The following is a 26,497-nucleotide window of genomic DNA, read 5'->3' on the forward strand; positions in this document are numbered from 1 at the left end:
ACCACCCAACCTTCTCTCTCTCTCTCATTTTCCCCATTTAATCAGCTGCTCAAAATACTTCCTCCATCTTCTCAACACACTCTCCTCACTAGTCAACACATTTCCATCTCCATCCTTTATTGCTCTAGTTTGCATCAAATCCTTCCCAGTTCGGTCTCTCTGCCTGGCCAATCGGTACAAATCCTTTTCGCACATGTATAACTAGAGTGACTATGGATCTGCAGTTTCCTCCCACCACCTAGTGTTTCTGTGTGTGTGTGTGTGTGTGTGTGTGTGTGTGTGTGTGTGTGAGAGATGATTTTGTATCTTTTTCTTCTTCTTCTTTCGGCTGCTCCCATTAGGGGTCGCCACAGCGGATAATCCGTCTTCATAGCCCTCTGTCCTCTACATCTGCCTCTTTCAAACTAACTACCTGCATATCTTCCCTCACCACATCCCTCACCATATCTCCTCCTCTGTCTTCCTTTTTTTCTTCTTCCTGGTGGCCTTATCCTCAGCATTCTCCTACCAATGTACCGATTGTCCCTCCTCTGCACATGTCCAAACCATCTCAATCGAGCTTCTCTTACTTTGTCCCCAAAATGTCCTACATGCGCTGTCCCTCTAATAAACACGTTTCTAATCCTGTCCATCCTTGTCACTCCCAATGAAAATCTCAGTTTCTTCAACTCTGCTACCTCCAGCTCCACCTCCTGTCTTTTACTCAATGCCACTGTCTTTAAACCATACAACATCACAGGTCTCACCACAGTCCTATAAACTTTCCCCTTCACTCTTGCAAATGCCCTTTTATCATGAATCACTCCTGCCACTCTTCTCTACCCACTCCACCCTGCCTGCACTCTTTTCTTTACTTCTCTAACACACTCTCTATTACTTTGCACTGTTGACTCCACGTACCTGAACTCCTCCCCCTTCTCCACCTCTTTTCCCTGCAACCGCACAACTCCACTGCCATTCCTCTTATTACACACATGTACTCTGTCTTACTCCTACTGACTTTTATTCTCCTTCTCTCCAGCACGTACCTTCACCTCTCCAGGCTCTTTTCCACCTGCTCCCTACTCGCAACACAAATCACAATATCATCCTCAAACATCATAGTCCACGGAGACTCCTGTTTGACCTCGTCCGTCAACCTGTCCATCACCACTGCAAACAAGCAAGGGCTCAGAGCCGATCCTTGATGCAGTCCAACCTCCACCTTAAACTAAAATAAACCTAAAATCTTTTTTAGCATTTACAAAAAAATTTAGTAACAAAAGGATGGATGTACCCTATAAACATACAATATACACTATCATATATTGCATATTATTGTATACACAATATACAAATATACACTGCACACATTTGGATACACACAACAAATATACGGATATAAATGACACACAAATACCTCATGTGTAACCTTTAATTGTTGAGAACTAATACACAAATCTTAGTCCCATAGCACAATACATACATCGAGCAAGCCAAAGATGCAATCCAGTTTTAGGTATGCATAGGGATTCTGTGTGTCTATTGTGTGTACTCATGAAAATGTTTCTGAGAGACTGGAAAAAGAGACCCATTTATGTGCTTTCTCTGGGTTACTCTCTCTATAAGATTATTCTCTAAATAGAAAGTGATTTGGTGTTTATGAAGTGTGTGTGAAAGTTCCACATGCTTTTGCCCATATTTACTTGGATGCAAACTGAAGTGAAAAAAATGCAAAAACTGAGAGATGTAAGTGGATTGACAATATGCTTTTATAGCTGAACTAAACTACACTATATGGACAAAAGTATTGGGACACCATTCTTTTCCCAGAAGAGTGGAGTTTACTATAACAGCAAGTGGGGACTAAATGTGGAATGCTTCAAAAGCAAATACAAAACTTATAGTGTCCACAAACTTTGTCCATGTAGTGTATCTAACATCACTCATTATAATAAAGTAATCTCTTACACGGCCTGCGGCTCCTTAAACTTGCCGACTTGCTGAATGTGGTACATCAGGTCTCCTCCATTAATGTACTCCATCACAAAATAGAGCCGATCCTGCAAATCAAGTCAGAGAGCAACTCTTCAAAATAATATTATTTAAAGTTGTAGAAAGATTTTTTGGTACTGACAACAATAATTATACAATCAAATTATTTTAACAGAGATTTTATAAAGCAGCACAATTTTATTTACATCAGTTTAATATAATATAATTTTAAACAACATTTTCATTGATCTCTATACTGCAGTGAGAGACATGTAATTTAACTAATAACCTGCAAAACTATGTAATAGTGACAGATGGTTGGAGATTTTCTGAAGACTTCATTGTAGCATTTATGGACATATTGTTTAATAATATATGAAGTCATGTGGGGGAGCACACTGCATTTTCCATGGTCAGGATGCCATTACTGAGCATGCCCTGTTGTACCTGTTGAAATATCCCACCCACTGACGCCTTTATAGACACACACACGTACATGACATGTAGAGAAATATATATTCCGAAAAAATCATAAATGTATATTTAAGGATTAGATTTAATACATTCAGCTATACATATTTTTCCCAATCAAACTAGTAGAATAACCTTATTAACTCTGAATGAAAATAAACACGTAATGTGTAGTTGAGTGCCAAATCTTGTTTAGCCACAGCAAATAGTTTCTCTGTAGATACCAAGAATATATAGATTTCATTTTCAGATATTTCTTTCTAAAAGTCTTTCTTTGCAGTCCACCTTTTTTGTCTTTGGCAGACCACGATTTTTCAATATCTATTGTCTCAAAACACACGTCTTCAATTTATATTAAACACAAAAGAAATGTCTGAGCCTTTCCAATATTATCAGAGGTGTACTGAATAGAATTATTTAGGGCTTTGAAAACAAATTTTAGTTGGAAGAGATATGTCACCCAAAATACTATTTGTGTATCAACCTGGAGTAGGACGTGAAATTTATGAAATGTGTTGAATATTCTACATGATGCTTTCATAAAACTGTTAAGCTGTAAAGTAACTAATGCACTATATAACATATTGATATGTGCTTTAAGACATGCACACAGTTTCCATTTGAGAAAAGCTTTCCTTTCAGTAAAAAAAGGTCAACCATTCAAAGGATCTTAAAAAAAAAATTTTTTACAAGTGCAAGTCAATGTACTTGTTACTTCCCAAAGACAGATTAGCATTTCTCAGTTGCAAAAAAATTCTATACAATTACATTTTTTTTAATTCATGCTTTCTCTACTCCAACACCTTTATCTGCCTTGATAACTTTCTCTCATTCCATTTCTTACCACTGTCTGGAAGCAGGAATGGAGTTGGGTGAGGAATGGTGGCTTGTCTCTTAGCGCCAGCACCCTCTTCTCAACCATAGTGCACTCCACATCATCGTCCTGGATCACAACGTCCTTCTTAAGGATCTTAATTGCGTACAGTTCCTCTGTGGACTTCATCTCTGCCAGCATTACCTGTATGGAGATCACAGACTCAAGCTCTTAAAAAGAGATGCTAGGTGAATTAAACAAAGACCAGCAATTTTTATTAACTGTAATCATAAGTAAGATTTGAAATCATGAAAATAATCTTGACAGCATTTTTTTCAATCTACTTTTTCAGTAGATTACCACACCACACACATTTTACATGTACATATAACACTGAAGAAGCAGTGCAAGAGCATTATATTAAATGCTCATTAAACACTCATCAGTATACCTTCTTAAGGGAAAATACTATAGAAATTTAACTTGGATATATTTTAGAGTAGTCAATGTGCAGCTTGTATAGAAGTACAGATTTACTGTCCTCTGAAAATAACTCAATATACTGTCATTATTATCCAAATAGCTGGCAACAAAAGTGAGTGCACACCAAGTGTTAACAACTGCATGTCCTATTCATAGTGTTCATGTTTTTGTCTGCTTGACAGGACCATACAAATTTGTGTATCTTGTATTAGAGCAGTTAAAATGTGGTGCTTTGAGTACAATTCTATTCTATTCATTCAACATGGCACCCCATGGCAAAGAACTCTCTGAGGATTTGAGAATTAGAATTGTTGCGCTCCACAAAGATGCTGAGGCTATAAGAAGATCAGCAACACCCTGAAACTGAGTTACAGTGTAGTGGCCAGGGTCATACAGAGGTTTTCCAAGATGGGTTCCACTCTGAACAGTCCTCGCAAGTGTCGATCAAAGAAGTTAAGTCCTCGTATTGTGTGTCAGGTGCAGAATCTGGCTTCAAAAAACAGATGCATGAGTGCTGCCAGTATTGATTTAGAGGTTGCAGAAGCAGAAGGTCTGCTTGTCAGTGCTCAGACCATACGCCCACACTGCAACAAGTCGGTTTGCATGGCTGTCGTCCAGGAAGAAAGCCTCTTCTGAAGCTGACTCACAAGAAATCCTGCAAACAGTTTGCTGAAAACAACCTGTCCAACAGCATGAATTACTGGTCCTATGTCCTATGGTTTGATGACACAAAAAATAACCTTGTTTGGCTTAGATCGTGTTCAGCATGTGTGGTGACACCCTGGTGAAAAAATTTGTTTACAGTCAAGCATGGTGGTGGTAGCATCATGGTCTGGGGCAGCATGAGTGCTGCTGGTACTGGAGAGCAGCGGTTCATTGAAAGAAGCATGAATTCCAACATGTACTGTGACATTCTGAAGCTTTTCCAACATCAAAATGACCCCAAAAACACAGCCAAGGTGACAACTGCCTTGCTAAGAAAGCTGAAGGTGAAGGTGATGAATTTGCCAAGTAGGTCGCCAGACCTGAAACCTATTGAGCACCTGTGGGGCATCCTCAAGCGGTAGGTGGAGAAGCACCTTGTGTCTAACATCCAGCATCTCTGTGGTGTCATTATGAAGGAGAGAAAGAGGATCCCAGCAACAACCTGTGCGGCTCTGGTGAATTCCATGCCCAGGAAAATTAAAGCAGTGCTAGATAAGAATGGTGCTCACACAAAATATTAACAGTTTGGATACAGTTTTGACATGTTCACTTAGGGTGTGCTCACTTTTTTTGCCAGCCATTTTGACAATAATGGCTGTATGTTATTTTTAGAGACTGTAAATCTCTGCTGCTATACAAGCGGCACGATGACTACAATAAAATATGTCCAAGTTTCATTTCTATAGTATTGTCCTTTTAGAAGAATATACTAAAATAATTACTGAAATGTGAGGAGTGTACTCACTTTTGTGAGATACTGTACATTTTTTAAACCAGATTATATAATTCATTCTTGTGTGCTTGTTTTGGAAAAGTAACTTAAGTTATGTTTAAAATATACAATTGGATATAATTATTTTGTGGTCTATTTATCACAACAGTATGAGAACAAGAAATCCTACTTCAGATGCCACAATGCTAGCATATAAAAAACTAATATAGACTAAAATCTTGCAGAGAATTTAGAATGATCACATTTGATCTTTGCTAACAAACCCAAGTTTAAAAAAGATTAGTTCTTAGCCGATGTAGGAGAATTAGCACGATTCCACTGCTCTATGGTAACAGGTACCGGGCTTTATTAGTTAAATTTTAGTTAAAATGAAGTGGGGTAGTTAGCTTAATCTCTTTCTGCCACCTGCTAACAAGTGAATCTACAACATTTACAATAATCAAGCTGACTTGAGTGCTGAAATGCAGGCTGACCTTGCCAAAGCTGCCCTTTCCAAGAAGTGCCAGGAAATGGAAGTCATTGAGTCGGACCCTGTCCAGGTTGCTGGATGGATAACTGAAGCGCCGGTGGTCTGATGATGTGATCATTTTCTTGCCTGGGCCCAGTTTTGCTTTCTACAAAAATAAAGACTTTTTACTATGCATACACACAAACACAGTCTACCTAATCATTTAACAGATCTGGACTAATCAAAGAACAACAATATTTCTTACATCCTTCCAGTAAAATCTGTAGCTGTAGCTGGATCTCAGTTTTATTTATATGGTAGAAATGTGAAGTTAAATTGAGCACCTGAAACTCAAAAAAAGCTCCTAGAGTATTAATACAGAAGGTACCTAGTGTGTAGCTCGAGTGTAGCTAGTACTAACATATATGTGTATAATTACAGTTTCTTTTGCCACACTATTCACTATCACTATTCACATTTTGTGCAGTGGGTATATCGAGCTCTTGCAAGCTTGTATATTACACCATCGTCCTGTAAACCTAATCCATTGAATACAGAATTAAATGTTGACATTAAAAACTTTATTTGAATCTTCAATTGTCCAATTTAGATGACAGTCTCAGATTTCTGTTCTTAGATGCTAGCAGTAGAACTTGACATAGTCTGATTTTGTTGCCCATCTATCTGAAGCTTTGATGTGATATATGTTCTAAGATGCTTCTCTTCTCACTACGGGTGTAATGAGTGACCTTTTTGATTGTCTTATTTTACTGTAGCCTTTCAACTACTACAGTACATGACAAGTCAATTAATACCTAAATCGATTTTTAATCAATAGAGAGCAATAGCAAACTGGACAACATGTCATTCATTACTAGCATCTATTTGGCAAATACAAATGTTGATTTCTTGGTCGTGTTCTTAAAGACCTTCCATCACTCCCAGGAAGAGAACTATGAAGGATAAAGATAAGAAAATAAAATAAGGAATCACAAAAAAGTAATGACAAGAACCCTTCGATATGTCTTACAATGAGTCATACAATTTGTGCTGTATCGTGTTGCACTTTAAGGCATGGGTGTGGATTTTCATCTCGTCCTCATGACAGTGTTAATAAGGACCTTTTATAGCCTCAAATTACACCCTCCATCTTCTAAGACAAAATTACTCCCTTCCTTTCATTCATTTTCCCCTTCTTTCTCCGATTTCACAGCTTCACATGGCTTTACCAACGATGAAATGTGAAACTGTTGAAGCAACACACACACGCACACATGCATACGAATATACTCATTATGTTGCTTCCTCTCTGCTTTTCTTTTTTCTTTTTCTCTCATTTTATCTGGTCCTTCTATAAAAGATGCTCATCTGGGCTCACCAGATGACCATAATCAAGATGTAGACAGAACAAGTACAACCAACCACTTTGACACATAAAATATTGTGTCAAAACATCAATAAATAAAAAAAGGCTCCAGGTTTTTATACATGGACCATCGCAGCATTGTAACAGATCCTCTTGCAGCTTGTTTTAACAAATATTTCTTTGATTTTTATTTAATTTAAAGAACCATTTGTTTTGGTTACTGAGCTGATAGTATAACCTAAATTAATTAATGTAATTTTCTGCTAAATTCTCTACGGACTGTGATAATATGCTCCAGCATCTGTACCTGGCTCTGGAGGATTAATAAATTCACATGTTCTGAAGTCACAATAATCATGTTCTGTCCTGAATCTAGTTAGTATTATAAGTACAAAGAAAAAACTGTGTGTGTGTGTATATATATATATATATATATATATATATATATATATATATATATATATATATATATATATATATATATATATATATATATATATACTGTACATACAGTGAGGAAAATAAGTATTTGAACACCCTGCAAGTTTTGCAAGTTCTCCCACTTAGAAATCATGGAGGGGTCTGAAATTGTCATCGTAGGTGCATGTCCACTGTGAGAGACATAATCTAAAAAAAAAATCCAGAAATCACAATATATGATTTTTAAACTATTTATTTGTATGATACAGCTGCAAATAAGTATTTGAACACCTGTCTATCAGCTAGAATTCTGACCCTCAAAGACCTGTTAGTCTGCCTTTAAAATGTCCACCTCCACTACATTTATTATCCTAAATTAGATGCACCTGTTTGAGGTCGTTAGCTGCATAAAGACACCTGTCCACCCCATACAATCAGTAAGAATCCAACTACTAACATGGCTAAGACCAAAGAGCTGTCCAAAGACACTAGAGACAAAATTGTACACCTCCACAAGGCTGGAAAGGGCTACGGGAAATTGCCAAGCAGCTTGGTGAAAAAGGTCCACTGTTGGAGCAATCATTAGAAAATGGAAGAAGCTAAACATGACTGTCAATCTCCTCGGACTGGGGCTCCATGCAAGATCTCACCTCGTGGGGTCTCAATGATCCTAAGGAAGGTGAGAAATCAGCCCAGAACTACACGGGAGGAGCTGGTCAATGACCTGAAAAGAGCTGGGACCACCGCTTCCAAGGTTACTGTTGGTAATACACTAAGACGTCATGGTTTGAAATCATGCATGGCACGGAAGGTTCCCCTGCTTAAACCAGCACATGTCCAGGCACGTCTTAAGTTTGCCAATGACCATTTGGATGATCCAGAGGAGTCATGGGAGAAAGTCATGTGGTCAGATGAGACCAAAATAGAACTTTTGGGTCATAATTCCACTAAACGTGTTTGGAGGAAGAAGAATGATGAGTACCATCCCAAGAACACCATCCCTACTGTGAAGCATGGGGGTGGTAGCATCATGCTTTGGGGTGTTTTTCTGCACATGGGACAGGGCGACTGCACTGTATTAAGGAGAGGATGACCGGGGCCATGTATTGAGAGATTTTGGGGAACAACCTCCTTCCCTCAGTTAGAGCATTGAAGATGGGTCGAGGCTGGGTCTTCCAACATGACAATGACCAAGCACACAGCCAGGATAACCAAGGAGTGGCTCTGTATGAAGCATATCAAGGTTCTGGTGTGGCCTAGCCAGTCTCCAGACCTAAACCCAATAGAGAATCTTTGGAGGGAGCTCAAACTCCGTGTTTCTCAGCGACAGGCCAGAAACCTGACTGATCTAGAGAAGATCTGTGTGGAGGAGGCCAAAATCCTCCTGCAGTGTGTGCAAACCTGGTGAAAAACTACAGGAAACGTTTGACCTCTGTAATTGCAAACAAAGGCTACTGTACCAAATATTAACATTGACTTTCTCAGGTGTTCAAATACTTATTTGCAGCTGTATCATGGTGGACATGCACCTACGATGACAATTTCAGACCCCTCTATGATTTCTAAGTGGGAGAACTTGCAAAATAGCAGGGTGTTCAAATACTTATTTTCCTCACTGTATATATATATATATATATATATATATATATATATATATATATATATATATATATATATATATATATATATATATAGTGCCCTTTAATGAGAAACAGGAAGCTGACAGGAAGTTCTAAAATGGCATTTTTCCCCTTTTTATCCTCTTAAGTTGGCCCGTGGTGTTCTTTGATTTGGCCTGCCATGCCATATATGGGAAGAGGATAAAAAGGGGGAAAAATGGCATTTATATATATATATGAATTTTTTCTCTTTGTGCTCTATGTTTTACTAAATGAGTGCTTAAAGCTTGTTAGTTAATTGGCTTACAGTGTAATGTATTTATTTATTTATTTATTTATTTATTTATATTATTATATCTTATATTGGACAATTGGACCTTTAATTTGAGTATAATATTTGGTATAATGCAAAATTTATTCTCAGCCCATGGCCCTCAATTAAATTAGATTTTTGGCCTTTCATAGCAAAATGTTTGGGCACCTCTGGTGTAGAGTGAAAAAAAAACAACTGTACTGTATTATATTGGATATAATACAGTACAGTTGTTTTTTTATCACTGTACTGTATTATATTGTGTATAAAACATAGCATGAGCTCATAATGTTCACAATTGTAAATAAAGATATTACACTTGTGTATACTGTCTCAGGTAAGTTCGTTGATATCTATGCAATATGCATACTACTCATACTAATCTCCACCCAAAAGGAAACGTAATTTGCAGGATATGAATGCTATTTCTCCAGTATGAAATGTTATGTATGTCAAATATGTTGCCAGATATATATATTTTTTTTACCCAAAATAAAGGGAGCATACCGCAGAACCAAATGCAAAAGTAAAGTAAAGCAAAATGCTTTAATATGTTATATAGAATAAAACATATAACCCATTATATTGCTCTCTGATCTAACCATGAATAATGCTGAGATTTGCAAATATGACTTTTAGTTCTATAACTTAAATACATAACACTAAACCACCACAAAATGCGCTATTATTACATACTGAATCAACATTAAATGCATTTATTTTTTAACAGATTGTAGCAGTTTAATACTTTATACAGAAGAGTAAAATACATTCAGACTGAGAGGTTCCCACCACACCCATCATCAAGTAAACCAATGATTGCATTAGTCACATAACTACATCATTTCAAAATATACAAGGAATAGTATTGTAAAGTATACAGGTCTCCTCCACAGTGCAGTGCTTTGCAACTTTGTGCCCTCTCAAATAATGAAACAAAAATCTTGTCGTGCCCTCTAGTGTTGCTCTCATGTAAGTGCATGTTCCAAAAGCATGCATAAATAAACTTCATTCGGCATTGAATGCAGTAACCAGCATTGATGCAGTTATTATATGTTCATTACGCACAGATTATTCTTTTTTTATTATAATACTGAAGATAGGATAAGGGGCAGGAATATTGTAGTGCTTCATTACTTTTGCGTGCACACTGAGGCATGCTTCAGTGCAGTGAGTAATATTTTCTATAATAAAAAGCATGCTGCAGACCACTTCTGCACATGGTATATTACACAGTAATATACCTTTACATCAGCATCCATTGGCTGTGTCTTTACTAACAAATGCAAGCTTGTGTGTGTGTGTGTGTGTGTGTGTGTGTGTGTGTGTGTGAGAGATATACTGAACAAAATTATAAACGCAACACTTTTGTTTTTGCCCCATATTTCATAAGCTGAACTCAAAGACCTAAGACTTTTTCTATGTACACAAAAGGCCTATTTCTCTCAAATATTGTTTACAAATCTGTCTAAATCTGTGTTAGTGAGCACGTCTCCTTTGCTGAGAGAATTCATCCACCTCACAGGTGTGGCGTATCAAGATGCTGATTAGACAGCATGATTATTGCACAGGTGTGCCTTAGGCTGGCCACAATATAAGGCCACTTCAAGATACTTTAAGAAAACCAGTCATTATCTGGTCTGGTGTGAAGAATACGCCTCTCTAACGTGCCAGATGCCATCGAATGAACACCTGTGAGGTAGATGGATTCTCTCAGTAAAGGAGATGTGCTCACTAACAGAGTAAAGAGAGAAATAGGCCTTTTGTGTACATAGAAGAAGTCTTAGATGTTTGAGTTCAGCTCATAAAAAATGGGGGCAAAAACAAAAGTGTTGTGTTTATAATTTTGTATAGTATAGAATGACTATGTGTGCCAATTCACAAGTGTGTTTGTGCATGCATTGCAACCCTGTAAAAAAAAAAAATCAATGATTGCCTCATTGTTAGTAAATCTGATTTCTTTGCAGTGATCACAGCCACAAACAAAAAAATCAGAGTGGATTTAAAAAAAGAGGATGAGTTTGCAGAGGTGAGGGAGCAAGCAGAGAACAGAAAGAGCTACCTTTAAGAAGTGGATATTTAGCTGACAGGCCTAAGAGAAAGGAGAAAAACTGCAATGTTAGTCTATACTGTACATCTTTATTAACTAAGTAGGAGCGAAGATTTACAATTAAAAAAGGGTTTTATCATTTTTATTATTTATAATAATTTTATAACTGAACACAATGGCTCAAAAATATGGGAAAGTGTGTTGTCCATTATTTATGTGGCAGATACCCTTACCCAGAATAAATGACAATTATCTCAATTATATAACTGAGCAGTTAAGAGGTTAAGGGCCTTGCTCAAGGGCCCAGGAGCTGTAGTGCGGTGGTGCTGGGATTTTGTTCTCAAGACCTTCTAAACAGAAGGCATTTTAATCACTGAGCTATAGAGGCACTACAATTATACACTCTCTTATACAACTTTATAACCGCTTTATGTATCCCTGTAAAGCTGCTTTGACACAATGTTGAAAAGTGCTATAAAAATAAAAGATTTATTGAATTCACCAACCACTGTCCCTAATAAAATGAATGTTAGAGAGGTAAACTTTTTATACAGTCAGAAACTATTGGTCAATACTCAGTAGTAGCAGCTACATAGAAACATACAAAAATCTATTTTTCATGACCAGATAGATGTTTCATTTACAGATTTGCTGTTGAATTCTTGAGCAAAATCCTTGCTGTGTGTCGGGTGACTTTTGGGGGTAGTCATTAAATTTCTTCTATGATGGCAGGTTAAAGCAAGTCTAAGTTCTGCAGGTCTAATATAGCCTGCTTCCTCATTTCATGCACAACTTGCACCTAGTCTGAAAAGTTTATAGAATATGACCACAGTATCAATGAAATAACTGGTGTATGACCTAATGCATCCATTGACGCATCATCACACACATTTTGTCCATGATGCTGGTGCGACAACATGCTTAATTATTATAAAAGACACTAAAATCCCAAATCTACCCTAGTGAAATCAGCTGTATTTACAACCTTCATTACAATATGTGACAAAAGACTGTAAAAATTTTCTTATTACACATTAGTGCCATAGAATACTTTATATTTATGTTAAACATTTTCCTGTGCTACAGGCCAGAATTCTTTATAATATATGATATTAAAAAAGCAAAAGGTAAAAAAAAAGGTTTTGCTGTGTCTATAAACTTTTATAGAGACAAACAATAAATAAAAATAAAAAAGGAAAAAAAGTGCTTAACAAGGAAAAACCCCAAAAAGTCACGTAGGCCTGCATATCCATGTCACACAGAGCTTTTGTGGATTAATATACAGGTTATACCAGATGTGTATTTGCATTTTGTATACCAAACCCTTTAAAAACATGTTCAAAGTTATCTGGTATTTTATTTAGTATAATTATTTAAATGCATCATCCAATGTAGTGATCTTGAAAATTATTTTAAAAATCTTAAAACCACTGAGGAAATTAGCAAAGATAGTAATTTCTTATTTTTTTGTAAGTGCATTTTGGCAAGATGATCCAGAACATGTGGTAATAAAATATAGGTTCATGTTTACAACTTACAAATTTTTCAGTTGTTTCGTAGCTGCATTAATGATTATGCCACCTTATATTATGCTTGACCAGGATGATCCGCTGTGGCAACCCCTAATGGGAGAAGCCGAAAGAAGAAGAAGATGTCTTTATTTAGTCTGAACCTATACAAGGCAGAGGCTTGAGGAGAAGTACGAACCGGAGAGCGGTTAGAATCCGTAATGCGGGTAGAATCCGTAATGCGGGTAGTCCAGGGATGATCGCCAATGTGAACCGTTAAAGGCAAACCTATCTTGAGTGCTTCCTCCAAAGTGGAGCCAGGAGCATGGAATTATGGGGAATACTAGTGGTAGGAAGTCCGGTAGATCTCTCATGGCAACGAGTAGATCCAACCTTGAGTAAGGTGGAATCGGGACCTTATAAAGGGAAAAGGTAATGGGGAACAGGTGTAGGTGATTAGAGCAGGGAGTGGCTGAGTGAGAGTTAGAGCCTTGGAGGAAGGCGTGGCTGGTGGTTTCCTGACAAAATCACACTTGCATTGGTGTGAATTTAAAAATGACAATATTAAAATATAGATGACTAGATATAGATGAATATCATTAATTATTATTAATAACATACAATTAATGGTAAATTGAGCAAATTTGTTATTTCAGAAGTGTGTATCAAACTGGTAGCCCTTCACATTAATCGGTACCCAAGAAGTAGATTTCAGTTTCAAAAAGGTTGGTGACCCTGGTATATTGTATCCTCTTAAGTATAAAATGTTATTTATAAAGATAAACAAGTGAGGATATGTGAATACTACAGATAAAGATATAATTATCTTGTCCTTTTGAACTCCTGTTTGTTTGCAGAGTATTGCATTATTACTATTATGTAAGCAGATCTTGAATTGTATTCGAACACAGCAGAACACATTAAAAACTGCCAGGCCTTGGGGCACTGATTTTATTTTATTTTTTACAGAAACCCAATCCAGTTCTTACATCCTGTCAGAGGTCTGATGCTGGTGACAGATGATAAATACTGAAGACCCCACAAAATTAGGCTTGGCTTCTTAAGAACAGCTTTATGTCAGCTTTGTCAACAATACGTTTGCTAACACATCCTTTGCACGTTCTTGTTTCCATGGTAATAGAAGTGTATTCAATGATGTGTTGGCACCTCAGGGATGTCAATGCCACATTCGACATGGAAAAACGAGTATTAACAGGGAAAAAAAAGCACCTGCAGCAGTGCAGATATTACAGTTTTCTGAGATGTTTTATACAGGATAAAAGCACCTTGCCAAACACTGAAGGAGTGAAAAAAAAAGAACTGAAAACACTTGTTTTTTAATCATTTTAAGGGAGAACAAGTGTACAGGGATCTTTTCATAAACAAGGCATCATACGCAAACCAAACGTACACTATTATTAATACACATATATTTTACCTAGGATGCTTTTTTGGACTTAACTGTATATTAAGTATTTCAAGTGTTCACTGTGTAATTCTGATTGCCCACTACATGAAAAGTATACAAAGAATTCATAGTTTCACGTTTCCTTATTTGTCACAATTGTTTCGATTAAGACCATGTATTTTGTTGGGTGTTTGTTCTCTGGACCTTGCCTGCTATACACATTACTAAATGTTTGCTTTCAATAATTAAGATTAAATTTATGACAGCGATTGCAGAGAATAAAAAAAATGCCAGAACCATATAAACGTGCAGTGACTGCTTAGGCCATGTTGGCGCCGCAGCTGTAGATGCTGCCAATGACAATCAAAACTACAGTCACCATGGTGACCTTGGGAGTAGATTAGCAAATTTGGCATCTGCAGAAAAAACAGATTGTACTAAAGAAACAAAATGAAAAAAAAAAAATCAAACCCAAAGTCTTGATTTATTTGAGTAATTCTTTTACTTTTTTCTTCATCACACACAGACTGATATATTTCGAGTGTTAATTTCTTTTCATTTTGAATATTTTGGCTCACAATTTATAAAAACTCACCAATTCACTATCTCAAAAAATACTCTATACTTGGTAGGGTCTCCTTTTGCTTTAATTACTGCCTCTATTTGGCGTGGCATGGAGGTGATCAGTCTGTGGCACTGCTGAGGTGGTATGAAAGCCCAGGTTTCTTTGACAGTGGCCTTCAGCTCATCTGCATTTTGTGGTCTCCTGTTTCTCATTTTCCTCTTGACAACATCCCATAAATTCTTTATGGGGTACAGGTCTGGTGGGTTTGCTGGCCAGTCAAGCACACTAACACCATGGTCATTTAACCAACTTTTGGTGCTTTTGGCAGTGTGAGCAGGTGCCAAATCCTGCTGGAAAATAATATCAGCATCTCCATAAAGCTGGTTAGCAAAGGAAAGCTTTAAAACTTTCTGGTAGACGGCTGTGCTGACCTTGGACTTGACAAAACACAGTGGACCAACACCAGCAGATGACACGACTCCCCAAACCACCACTGACTATGCAAACTTTACACTGGACCTCAAGCAACTTAGATTCTGTGCCTCTCCTGTCTGTTGTTCCTACTGCACACTTCACTGCTGTCTGACTGTCTTCATACATGTCCTGCACAAACCTTACATACTTCTCTAACACACCTGACTTCCTCATATATATATATATATATATATATATATATATATATATATATATATATATATATATATATATATATATATATATATATATATATATATATATATATATATATATATATATATATATATATATATATATATATATATATATATATATATATAAATACTGTATATATATATATATATATATATATATATATATATATATATATATATATATATATATATATATATATATATATATATATATATATATATATATATATATATATATATATATATATATATATATATATATGAGGAAGTCAGGTGTTAGAGAAGTATGTAAGGTTTGTGCAGGACATGTATGAAGACAGTGTGACAGCAGTGAAGTGTGCAGTAGGAACGACAGACTGGTTTAAGTTGGAGGTTGGACTGCATCAAGGATTGGCTCTGGGCCCTTTCTTGTTTGCAGTGGTGATGGACAAGTTGAGGGACGAGTTCAAACAGAAGTCTTTATGGACTATGATGTTTGCGGATGATATTGTAATTTGTGGTGAGAGTAGAGAGCTGGTTGAGAGGACCCTGGATAGGTGAAGGAACATGCTGGAGAGAAGGGGAGTAAAGGTCATGTGGCTGAGAGAGGGCAGTGGAGTGGTGCATTTGCAGGTAGAAGAGGTGGAGAAGGTGGAGGAGTTCAGGTACCTGGGGTCAAAAGTTAAAAGTAAGGGAGAGTGCACAAGAGACGTGAAGAAAAATGTGCAGGAATGGTGGAGAAGAGTGGCAAAAGTGATTTTTAATAGAAGTGTATCTGCAAGAGTGAAAGGGAAAGTTTATAGGACTGTGGTGAGACCTGCTATGTTGTATGGTTTAAAGACAGTGGCTGTTGCAGATTGCTCGCTGTTACTGGTGACAGTGGCATTGAGTAAAAGATAGTAGGTGGAGCTGGAGGTGGCAGAGCTGAAGATGTTAAGATTTCTTATAGCGACCCTTAACAAGAGCAGCCGAAAGAAGAATAAGTAGAAGTATATATATATATATATATATATATATATATATATATATATATATATATATATATATATATTAACAAGAATATTGGCACCCCTGGCTCTTCCAGCCATATGTGGTTCTTCCCCAACTGTTATCATGGTGGAGGCCCACAATTGAGATGGTCTTTAGATGTGATAAAGTTTTCCCTCCTTTCAAACTAGGAAACCCAAACCAGTTCCAGCATGACAATGACCCAGGCCTCCTCACTATACACCAGTACCAGATTTTACTAAAGCACCTGTGGTTGAATAAGCAGAAATCTCAAAAAAGCACACTCCTTAATCTAGTGCAACAACTTCCCAGAAGACTCAATGTGGAATGTGATGTTCAAAAAGTACATAAAATCTTAAGGAGAGGTATCCACAAATGTTTGTCCATTAAGTGCATGTATTTGCATATACTATGTACTTCCTGTTACAGTAAAAGTGACAAGATTTTTTAAATGTGTGGACAAGTTTTATATAATATAGTCTGAGAGCACAGCTGTTGGCTTACAATTTAAAGTATAAAAAGTCTGGGACAAATACAAAATATTGGTTCAAACATGATTGGATATGTTGCATATGCAATGAAAATAAATTTAGCATTACAGACAGAAGTCTAATTGGAGTAAATCTGCTCTTACCTCAAACTTCTGCCTGAGTTCCCAGTTAATATCATCCACATCAGGAATCGGCACATTATAATATTCACCTTCCTCCTGGTTCAGCATCTTGTACCTAGAGAAAGAGAGAGAGAGTTTTTCTATTACCATTTACACTTACTCATTTGTCAGATCTGCTTATTCAAAGCAACTCACTACAAATGTATTTACAATTCTGCTTTAAATGTTTAATGAATAAAGTAACTGAGGGACATGGCAGTGCACTTGGTTTATACATGAAATTCTTAAACAGAATTACTTTGCTGCTGGCAATGAGTAGTACGATATAATTAATTTATTATTCATCATAATACCATGTGGCTCAGTGCCCTACCATTAGTTATGGTAATGGCCTGAGCATAATTATAAAGCACCATTATTATTTATTTTAAAAACAGAGGTACGATATGCACAAATGCACTCAAATAATACTACAACATTACAATATAGTTTTAATATAACACGATAATAGGGCACCTTGTTAAAAATCTGCCAAAATAATGGGGGCTGTGATACATTGTCATAATACATATCAAACAATTGCAAACACAACACACATGTAGTTATAAATATCTTTGTCAAATATTTGTTTAGCACAGTTATATGCAATAAATACGTGCCCCTTGATATTTTACATTTTACAATTACAGGAACAGCCATGGCATGAGAAAACACAAGCCAAATTCTCTTAGCCATTTATCACAATAGGTAGGGAATTGTAAACCTATTTACCCTACTGTACATTTACACACTACTATCACCCATGTGTCACGTGTCCACAAACTATTGTAATTTAAATCTAATAAAAATGATCCAGCTGGACTGTAAACTTGATTTTGTTATTAATAATACTTTGAGTGATTTTGAACAAGTAACAGTTAAAGAGACAAGGGGAACTAGTTAATCAGTGTTTTTTTATTTTTTATCAGCCACTGTTGCTTCCCTGAGCAAGGCCCCTAAACCTCAACTGCTAAGATGTATGAATAAAATAAAAATGTAACACCCTCTGGAGTAGAGCATCTGCCAAATGATGTAAATGTAAATAATTTATCTCGGTCACTGAAAACTGTGAAAATAAAACATCTTTTGAGCTCAATCTCTTTCATGGACACTCAAATGTACACACACACACACACACACACACACACACACACACACACACACACACACACACACACACACTCACACACACATACATACATGCACACAAACCTGGTGCAAAAAAACCCACAAGCACACACACTTGACTTGGTCCTTCATAAGAGCACATTATCAGACTAAAGTGTTCTCTTAGAGTAGAGTTGTTACACCAGTGCCAGCTCGTTACAACAGATAAGGACTCTAAGCACTGGTGTATTAAAGCCTGCAGCATTAATGCTTTGTAATCTGTAAGCTATACTGAGATAAACAGCAGACCCATGTAAATATAGATGGATTAAAACACCTCAAGAGGTTTGTTTGCTTACAATGTAGATAAAATATTACCTCAATATAAGAAATAATTTATAGCTTATATCTTTATTTAACATTTGGACAATAAAAATTATGCTCTTAATAGGTTTTTTTTTGTAATGTGCACAGATATGTCCAAATTTTCAGTGTGGTGTATACAGAAGTAAACTAGTCCAGATACAGTACATTTCTTTTCATGCAGTAAAAGTGATGGTTAGTGTTTAAGACTTCAACATTAAATGTTTAAACCAAGCTGCCACTGTTGGTCCTAAGAGCAAGGCCTTGGACCATCATCTGCTTCATTCAGTCAAGTCTCTCAGAATAAAAATATTGATGATTAATTGTTAATTGAAAAGCCTCACTAACAATGCAGTTAAAAACATGTCTGACAATGATGGTTTAGAAAATAAAGGACCCTAAAACTCATCATTGAGGTACTCCATTGGTTACAGCTTATCCTTAATCTCTTGTTTAAACCTTGTCAACCCTTGTAGCGACCTTTGGCTAATATGTGTGGGTTAAGCAAAACCCTTCTTTTTTTTTTTACCAAAAGTATGATCAAAGAAAAAAAAAAATTAAGTCCAATTTGGAAACATAGATGTAATCATGCCTGGCAATGGGGATTATTTAGACAGCTTCAGAGAATTTAGATGGAAAACCAAATTGCACCAAGCAACCAAGAAAACATGATTTAGACTAAAATTCAAAATAAGTAGTAAGAATACAGCCTTGCACACTGCGCACAATGGCTTATACATCAATGGTATCCAAACTAAATCTAACGATGTGATGATGTGGTGCATGTTTACACAGTTGTACTCTATCCCTCAGGACCTGTACTTTCAATATTATCACAATCTAATGTGTGAAACCCCACAGGTGCAGATATACTGACAGCATTTCATAAAAACAAAGCAAGTCAAGTTATAAAAAACTAAAATTACCAGTGTTAATATTTTTCTCTATGATGATGTAATAAGTGCAACATTAAAGATAAATGTGATAGCTGAAAGATGTAAGTTATATAAGAAATTTGAGTAGAGCCTTCAGGGGGAAAGTTGAGCAGGGTCAAGCCTAGGCGAAAATGAGTTATTAATGAGCAGGGATATAGATGGAAAAATTAAGAAAAGATTATACAGTACATTCCAAAATATGAAGATAAGATGATTGTGAGATAGCTGGCTAAATGCTGTTCAGGAATTAGGCAGACACTTTAGGTTCAGCAGTACATGACAGACAAATTAAAGAAAATTATTTATTTAGGTATGTATTTATTTATTTAAGATAAACAAATTTTAACACCAAGGTGTGCACAATTTTCTGTCTGGTTTTCTATCTCATTATTCTATCTTGGTTACAGCCTTTTGGCTCATAAACAACCTTGTATAGATCCCTCAGAGATAAGCAGGCCCTAGTTTTATAATGACTTGCAGAGTTAAACCCCTCTTTGCACTTCCTGTCGTCATGGCAACCTAGTCATAGTCAAGAGTCGAGGAGCCTAAGTATTCCTTCAGATGATTATAATTCAATAAAAGTGAAAGGAAATCTTTGGCAACTTATCTGTGGGGGAAAAGATGCAATAAACAATAACACATTATACCTATTTGACTGAGCTTGCTAAAAGGAGGAAGACAAACAAGTGAAACAATGTCCTCTGAAACAAACAGAGAAAGAAACTTGTTTTAAACTTTAATTTAGATTGTATTGTTTATTAGGAGGCTTTTTAATGACATACAGATTCACATTCTTATCAAATTTAACATTCAGTGCCAGCAAAGCGCTAGTTCTGCAACTAAGGGAATGAATACCTACCGGTAAGCTGTTATTACAAAAGAGTAACAGTAAACTTTATCTGTTATGCCTGTCGATGCTAATTATTATGAACTGTATATTTCTCCTGTGCAAACAGCAAGCACCATGAAGATATGATTTACATGGGTTGGAGTGGAAGATCTTGAGAGGCCTGCTGTAGAGCTCTGACCTCAACCCTACTGAACTCCTCTGGGATGAATGGGAACACTGACTGCACCCCAGGCCTCCTTACCCTACATCAGTACCTGACTTTACTAACACCCTTGTAGCTGAACGAGAAAAATCTTCATAAGCAACGTCTCCAAAATCTAATGGAACCTTTTTTCAGGCAGGTGGAGGAGGCAGCAAATGGAGACTAAATGTGGATTGAGATGTTCAAAAAAACAAAACACAAATGTAATAATCAGGTGTCCACAAACCATACACCAGTCCATATTTTGTCGTTAGAGCTTAGTTTGAATGATGAGGATTTCTGGGTAATAACCGCTATTGCCAAGTGATTGGTATTATTATTATTATTATTATTATTATTATTATTATTATTATTATTATTAATAAAATGTGCACAAAATAAAAAATGATTTAATTTAACTGCATTTTGATTTGTGATTTATTATTTTCTCATCGCAGACATCTCCAGTTGTAATAAGGCACTCTCAAAGATCCAGAAAGCACCTGATCCCGTTAAATATGTTCATTATTCAGGATTTCATGAAGAAGAAGAATAGCCTTTATTTCTCACATATACATTACAGCACATTAAAATTTGTTCTTCGCATATCCAAGCTTGCTCGGAAGCTGGGGTCAGAGTGCAGGGTCGGCCATGATAGGGCGCCCCTGGAGCACAGAGGGTTAAGGGCCTTGCTCAAGGGCCCAAGCGTGGCAGCTTGGCGATACCGGGGCTTGATCCCCGACCTTCCGATCAGTAAACCAGCACTTTAATCACTAAGCTACCACTCTCCCGCCTCGTGAGTATAATGAAGCTAAAGACAGGATGAGGCTGAGACTTTATTCTTTGTATTGCTTCTCTGTATCAAAAAGCATGTCAGGGGACCCATTCTGGTTTATCAAAGGAGCCTTAAACAAATGTCACAAGCTGTTACCAACAGATCTAAAGATTACACAGACACATGGGTGCTCCAGACGCAGTAAAAAGTGATTAAAATGATGATTTTTTTGGACTGATACAATAAATAGTAGTTGGAATAAATCTGATCCGATACACAGTGGGAAAGCAATGATGTTATTCCTCCAAAAGATAAACGAAATATGTATTCTGTAAAAGCAGAGTATGTTGCATTGGGGTGCAGTTTGCTCTGTGTGAACACAGCAATTACTCATTTAAAACAGAACGATCCTGCATTATCCAGTATAATTTTATGCACTAGGGCTGCAGTTTGATCTGACTACAGTAAGTGGACATGTTATCTATTATAGGTAGCAGATTGCATTTATCATTATTTTATTATTATTGCCTTTGTTTGCTTTGTTTTACACATGTGCAACCAAATTCAATCAAAAGTAAAACATTTCACTCTGAGTCAGACTTACAAAATAGACTTAATTGAAACAACGCACTTTTGCACTCGAGAAAATGCATGGCTGACACATCACTGGCATTCAAACTCAAGCTAACAGTGATTTGTAAATGTTTGTAACACAAAGCAATACCACTCAGAAACTGAACTTTAGGGTTTTGACTTGGAAAAACATTTGGAGGAACAAAAAACACCCTTACAGCGGTTATAATAAAATAAAGCATGTCAATTATGAAAATCAGCATGTGCAGTATTGTCTACCTGGATAATGAATGTCAGTACAAATTGTAGATAACAGTAGGTTATCTACAGGTATGGATATTCGAAGAAACGCTGAGCTTTAAGAAGTATAATGAGGATATGGTCAATAAGTAATCGAGCTCATAAATAAACAAAGGATCATTAGCAAAACAAACTATATAATTAGTTGTTATGGAATGGCATTTCCATTTATTAGATAGACAGTGTATATAAGTAAGGCTGAACCGCAATAAGCACAGAATGAGCATAATGAGCAGAATGAGCTGATTGCTTAAAGGGGTCAGCCATGGCTGTCTGGCAGTCCTACAGCGTCGTTGCTTTCACATAAGTGAGGTTATACACACAGGATAATGCACACTTACCAGCCACACACTGGTGCTTTAAACAGCTCTGAGACTCCAAATGACAAGGAGCCCATGAAATCATTCCTGGTGGTCCTGTCCCAGTCCCACACTTCTACTGACAGCCGACGATCCTTATCTGTGGCCTTTAGCTTACTAAACGCAAACACACACATATACCACAATCAAAATCTCATTATACATGCCATAGTTAGAACATCCAAATCTAAACATGAAACTCACAATGTGAAGGATTCATTCCATGTGGGGTTGAGAGAAGAGCGGATGGTCCGTGTCTTCTGTTTGGTCTCATTCTTGGGATCAGGAATCAGCTTGAGCTTCACGTATGGGTCTGAGAGACCATTAGGGTCCATGGGAATCAGGTTTCTGGCCTCACCAACTAGGAGTGAACAAAGCACACGTATACAGATGCAGTTTTTTTAACAGCTATAGAAATACCTTGGACTTTGGGTGGGTTTACATTGATTCTAGTTTTGAACTTGTTTTAGCTGGCACTTTTCTGTCGAAAATAAATCAACACTTCATAAAATCTCTTGTTGGGTATTTGTGTGTACATTGTGTGCAAACTGATTATGGCTGCACAACATGTGAAACAAACTGATCAAAAGATCACAGAGGTACAGTACATAGTGCGATATGCAGATTGCAATTTAATTAAGTGACTTGCAATTAATTGCAAAATAAATCAACAGTTGTAGGCCAACCCAGAGACCAGATTGTGCACAAGGCTGTTATTTAAGGTGTGCATGGTGACAAATGCGTTCCTATTATCTAGAGCATTACTGAAATTTTTAATTAGCGTAACCTCGGATATCAGCAATTTTTTCCAGAACTGAATGTTGATTGGCTGCCTGTCACTGAGACTCACCCTTAGTAGTGATGCCCAAAGTTATCAATGACCACTCTTAATGTGAGTATTTTAAAATGCCTTTATTGTGTGGTTGTAAAAATGTGTGCTCATTTAATTACAAGGGCGTTAAAAAAGGTACTGATGTAGGCTCATGTAAACCATCTCATCACTGTCACTGTCATTCAATAACAGGTCTGGGTTTTTTGGTTCAATTGAGGGGCAAATGTAATTGTACCACATCCAGAGACATTTATGTGCTTCTAACTTTTGTGGTAACAGTTTGAGGAAGGAAAACATGTAACTGGAAAAGTCGGATGTCCCAATTATTTTGTTCGTATAGTGTAATTAATGCTGGGGTTCCACTTCAATAAGAAATCTATTGATTTGGCAAATGTCAAATTTACTATGCCAGTGCTGCTGTGTACAACTAAATATATAAATGACTATATAGAAAAATGAACAAAATAACAATTTCAATTACAGAAGACCAAAAAAAACTGCCAAATTATATGCTCTTTGAATCCAAATCAAACTAAACAGCAGATAAAAATGCATACGAGTTCTGATATTGTTGTTATCATTATAGTGCCAATGAGTATAATTCTAAAAGTGCTGCTGAAATCAGAGATGAGCAGAAAGCAATGATCAAACAAACAAACTGACAAAAGGCAATTATGTGGCATAAAAACCTTAACAAATTATGTCTCCATGGTAACTCTGATCAACCAATGAGTATTAGAAGGATGCAGAAAAAGCAGTGTGTGTGAGTATATGTGTGTGTCTTTGTGTGTGTGTGTGTGTGTGTGTGTGTGTGTGTGTGTGTGTGTGTGTGTGGAGCTGTGTGCTTACATTCCTGACATGACAGTTTGATCTACAGAAAGGCTTTTTTTTCACCAGTACTGTTAATGAGACGACCTCAGAAAGCGTACGCACACACACACACACACACACACACACACGCAACCTCATTCCATTTAATATGAAGCGAATATGAAGGAAGGAAAAAAGTGACTTTGTATCAGACAGAACACAGATCAATTCAACCAATTCTGACTGCTCCTGTACCTGCCCACTTAGATGCATTTCTGTCGCCAATTTAGATATATTCTTTTATCTACGTTTGCAACACTTGTCTGTACCATCACCAAAGATAACTGTCCTTTGAACCATTACAAATAATATTCATTAATCTTAGTGCGATTATTATTTTTACATGATTGGAAAAAATCGTGTGTGCTAAGGTGCACCATACAAATAAATCTTAATATTCTGCCAACCAATGTAAATATTTTGTTGTTTTTATCAGGTCAGGGTCAAATAGTATACTATGTAGGAGGCATTCTGTCCTGCCTATTGAATATAGGACAATTCCTTCAAGAGTAGATCAAGTATAAAACAATGTACAAGCAGTGCTTAATGAATTAAAATCACCAATAAAAGATCAGCAGCAGGAAGCAACCTTGCTCTATTGTAAACACATGATTTGTGCAGTTCACAAGATTAATATCATTGGTAATGGAAATTTATCACTCAAAGACAAGGGGATCTTCTATTCGGAAACATAGAATGACTAACATTCTAGGAGACTGAGGGAGTCATGCTGAGGGAGTCATGCTGGTGAAATAAACAACATTATTTATTTCTGACCTTTGGATAGAAACAGGTAGACCACATTATGGATGATTATGGCCATAACTACTTTGCCATTTGAGGTTGAGAAGGCCTCATATTTATAACAGATCATTTATGGGAACTACACTATAAGGACAAAATTTTGTAGACACCTGACCAAAAGTGCTTTTTGAGCATTGCATTTCACATTTAGTACCAATTTGCCCTTACAATGATCTCCACCTTTCTGGGAAGATGTTCCACTAGATTTTGGGGTGTGGTTCTGTAGATTTGTTGCTCATATCAACCATATACAATCCAAACCATTTTGCTCATATAAACCATATCCCACCCATGTTAACCATATCTGCATGTGGTTTGCTTGTGCACAGGGGCATTGTCATGCTGGAACAGGTTTCTTAGTTTAAGTGAAAGGAAAATATAATTCTACCGCATCCAAAGTACAATCGTGTGTATCCAAAGTTCTATCAGTTTAAAAAAGAACCAAATATGGCTGGAAAATCTACTTGTTCAAATACTTTTGTTTATATAGTGTATATTATGCCTAGTTTACAGATACATACTAGAATAAAGCCCTCAGATAAGTACTGAAAAATTATTAAGATGCAAAAGCAATCATTATGACTACATGCAAACCTCATCGAGATAGAATTTTTCTCTAAATATGCATTTTAAATAAAACAATATATATAGTGATTGTGATTTTATGTTACTAAGCACTGGTATGAAGTATTGTAGGTTAGATATAAATTAAGCAAGTTTGACAAGCACATCATTACAACTCAAAATATATGTTACACAAATGTCTTGCAGTGATCTTCATAGCCAAAAGGGGGAGACCAACATCTTTCATTCAAAGGACCTGAAACCCACTGCTAAGAAGAAAAGGTTTCCACAGGTCCCTACATAATATTAGAGTAACATAAAAGCAAGAAATAGGAATTATGAGGCAGCTCTTATCTACATCCCTACATGAACTATATAAAATACACTCTATGGGCAAAAGATATTTATGTGCTTTTTGAACATCCCATTTTATATTTAGCGTCGATTTGCTGTTATAATGACAACCACCCTTCTGGGAGGGTGTTTCACTAGATTTAAGAGTGTGCTTGTAGAGATTTGTGTTCATTCAGCGACAAGAGTTTAGTAAAGTCAGGTACTAATGTTGGGTGAGGAGGCCAACAGTGTTCCAGTTTATCCCAAAAGTATTTAATAAGGATGAGATCAGAGCTCTACATTTGTGTGTCTCCAACTTTGTGGTAACACTTTTCCAACCACGTTTGTCCCAATACTTTTGTCCATATAATGAATTTGTAAATACCATAGTAACATGCAAAGTAAAGGCATATTTTCTCTCATTTGTAATAATATCTATATGAGTTATTCAAGGTTTTTTGTCA

The 26,497-nt window shown here is 36.5% G+C and overlaps 1 protein-coding gene across 2 annotated transcripts in view; it reads right to left on the reverse strand.

The window, feature by feature from the left end:
• Positions 1–26,497, reverse strand: part of prkcab (protein kinase C, alpha, b) — a 163,138-nt gene that overhangs the window by 12,408 nt on the left and 124,233 nt on the right. Inside the window, exons 6-12 of one of the 2 annotated variants that reach the window (XM_046866637.1) lie at positions 22,835–22,991; positions 22,613–22,747; positions 17,170–17,263; positions 11,409–11,438; positions 5,654–5,794; positions 3,290–3,463; positions 1,951–2,042 (exon numbers count right to left, since the gene is read on the reverse strand). In XM_046866637.1, the coding sequence (XP_046722593.1) occupies positions 1,951–2,042; positions 3,290–3,463; positions 5,654–5,794; positions 11,409–11,438; positions 17,170–17,263; positions 22,613–22,747; positions 22,835–22,991 (823 nt within the window). The remainder of the gene's footprint in view (positions 1–1,950; positions 2,043–3,289; positions 3,464–5,653; positions 5,795–11,408; positions 11,439–17,169; positions 17,264–22,612; positions 22,748–22,834; positions 22,992–26,497) is intronic. The other variant, XM_046866638.1, reaches the window with a different exon arrangement.

This window comes from Silurus meridionalis, chromosome 14, assembly GCF_014805685.1.
Source record: "Silurus meridionalis isolate SWU-2019-XX chromosome 14, ASM1480568v1, whole genome shotgun sequence".
NCBI lineage: Eukaryota > Metazoa > Chordata > Actinopteri > Siluriformes > Siluridae > Silurus > Silurus meridionalis.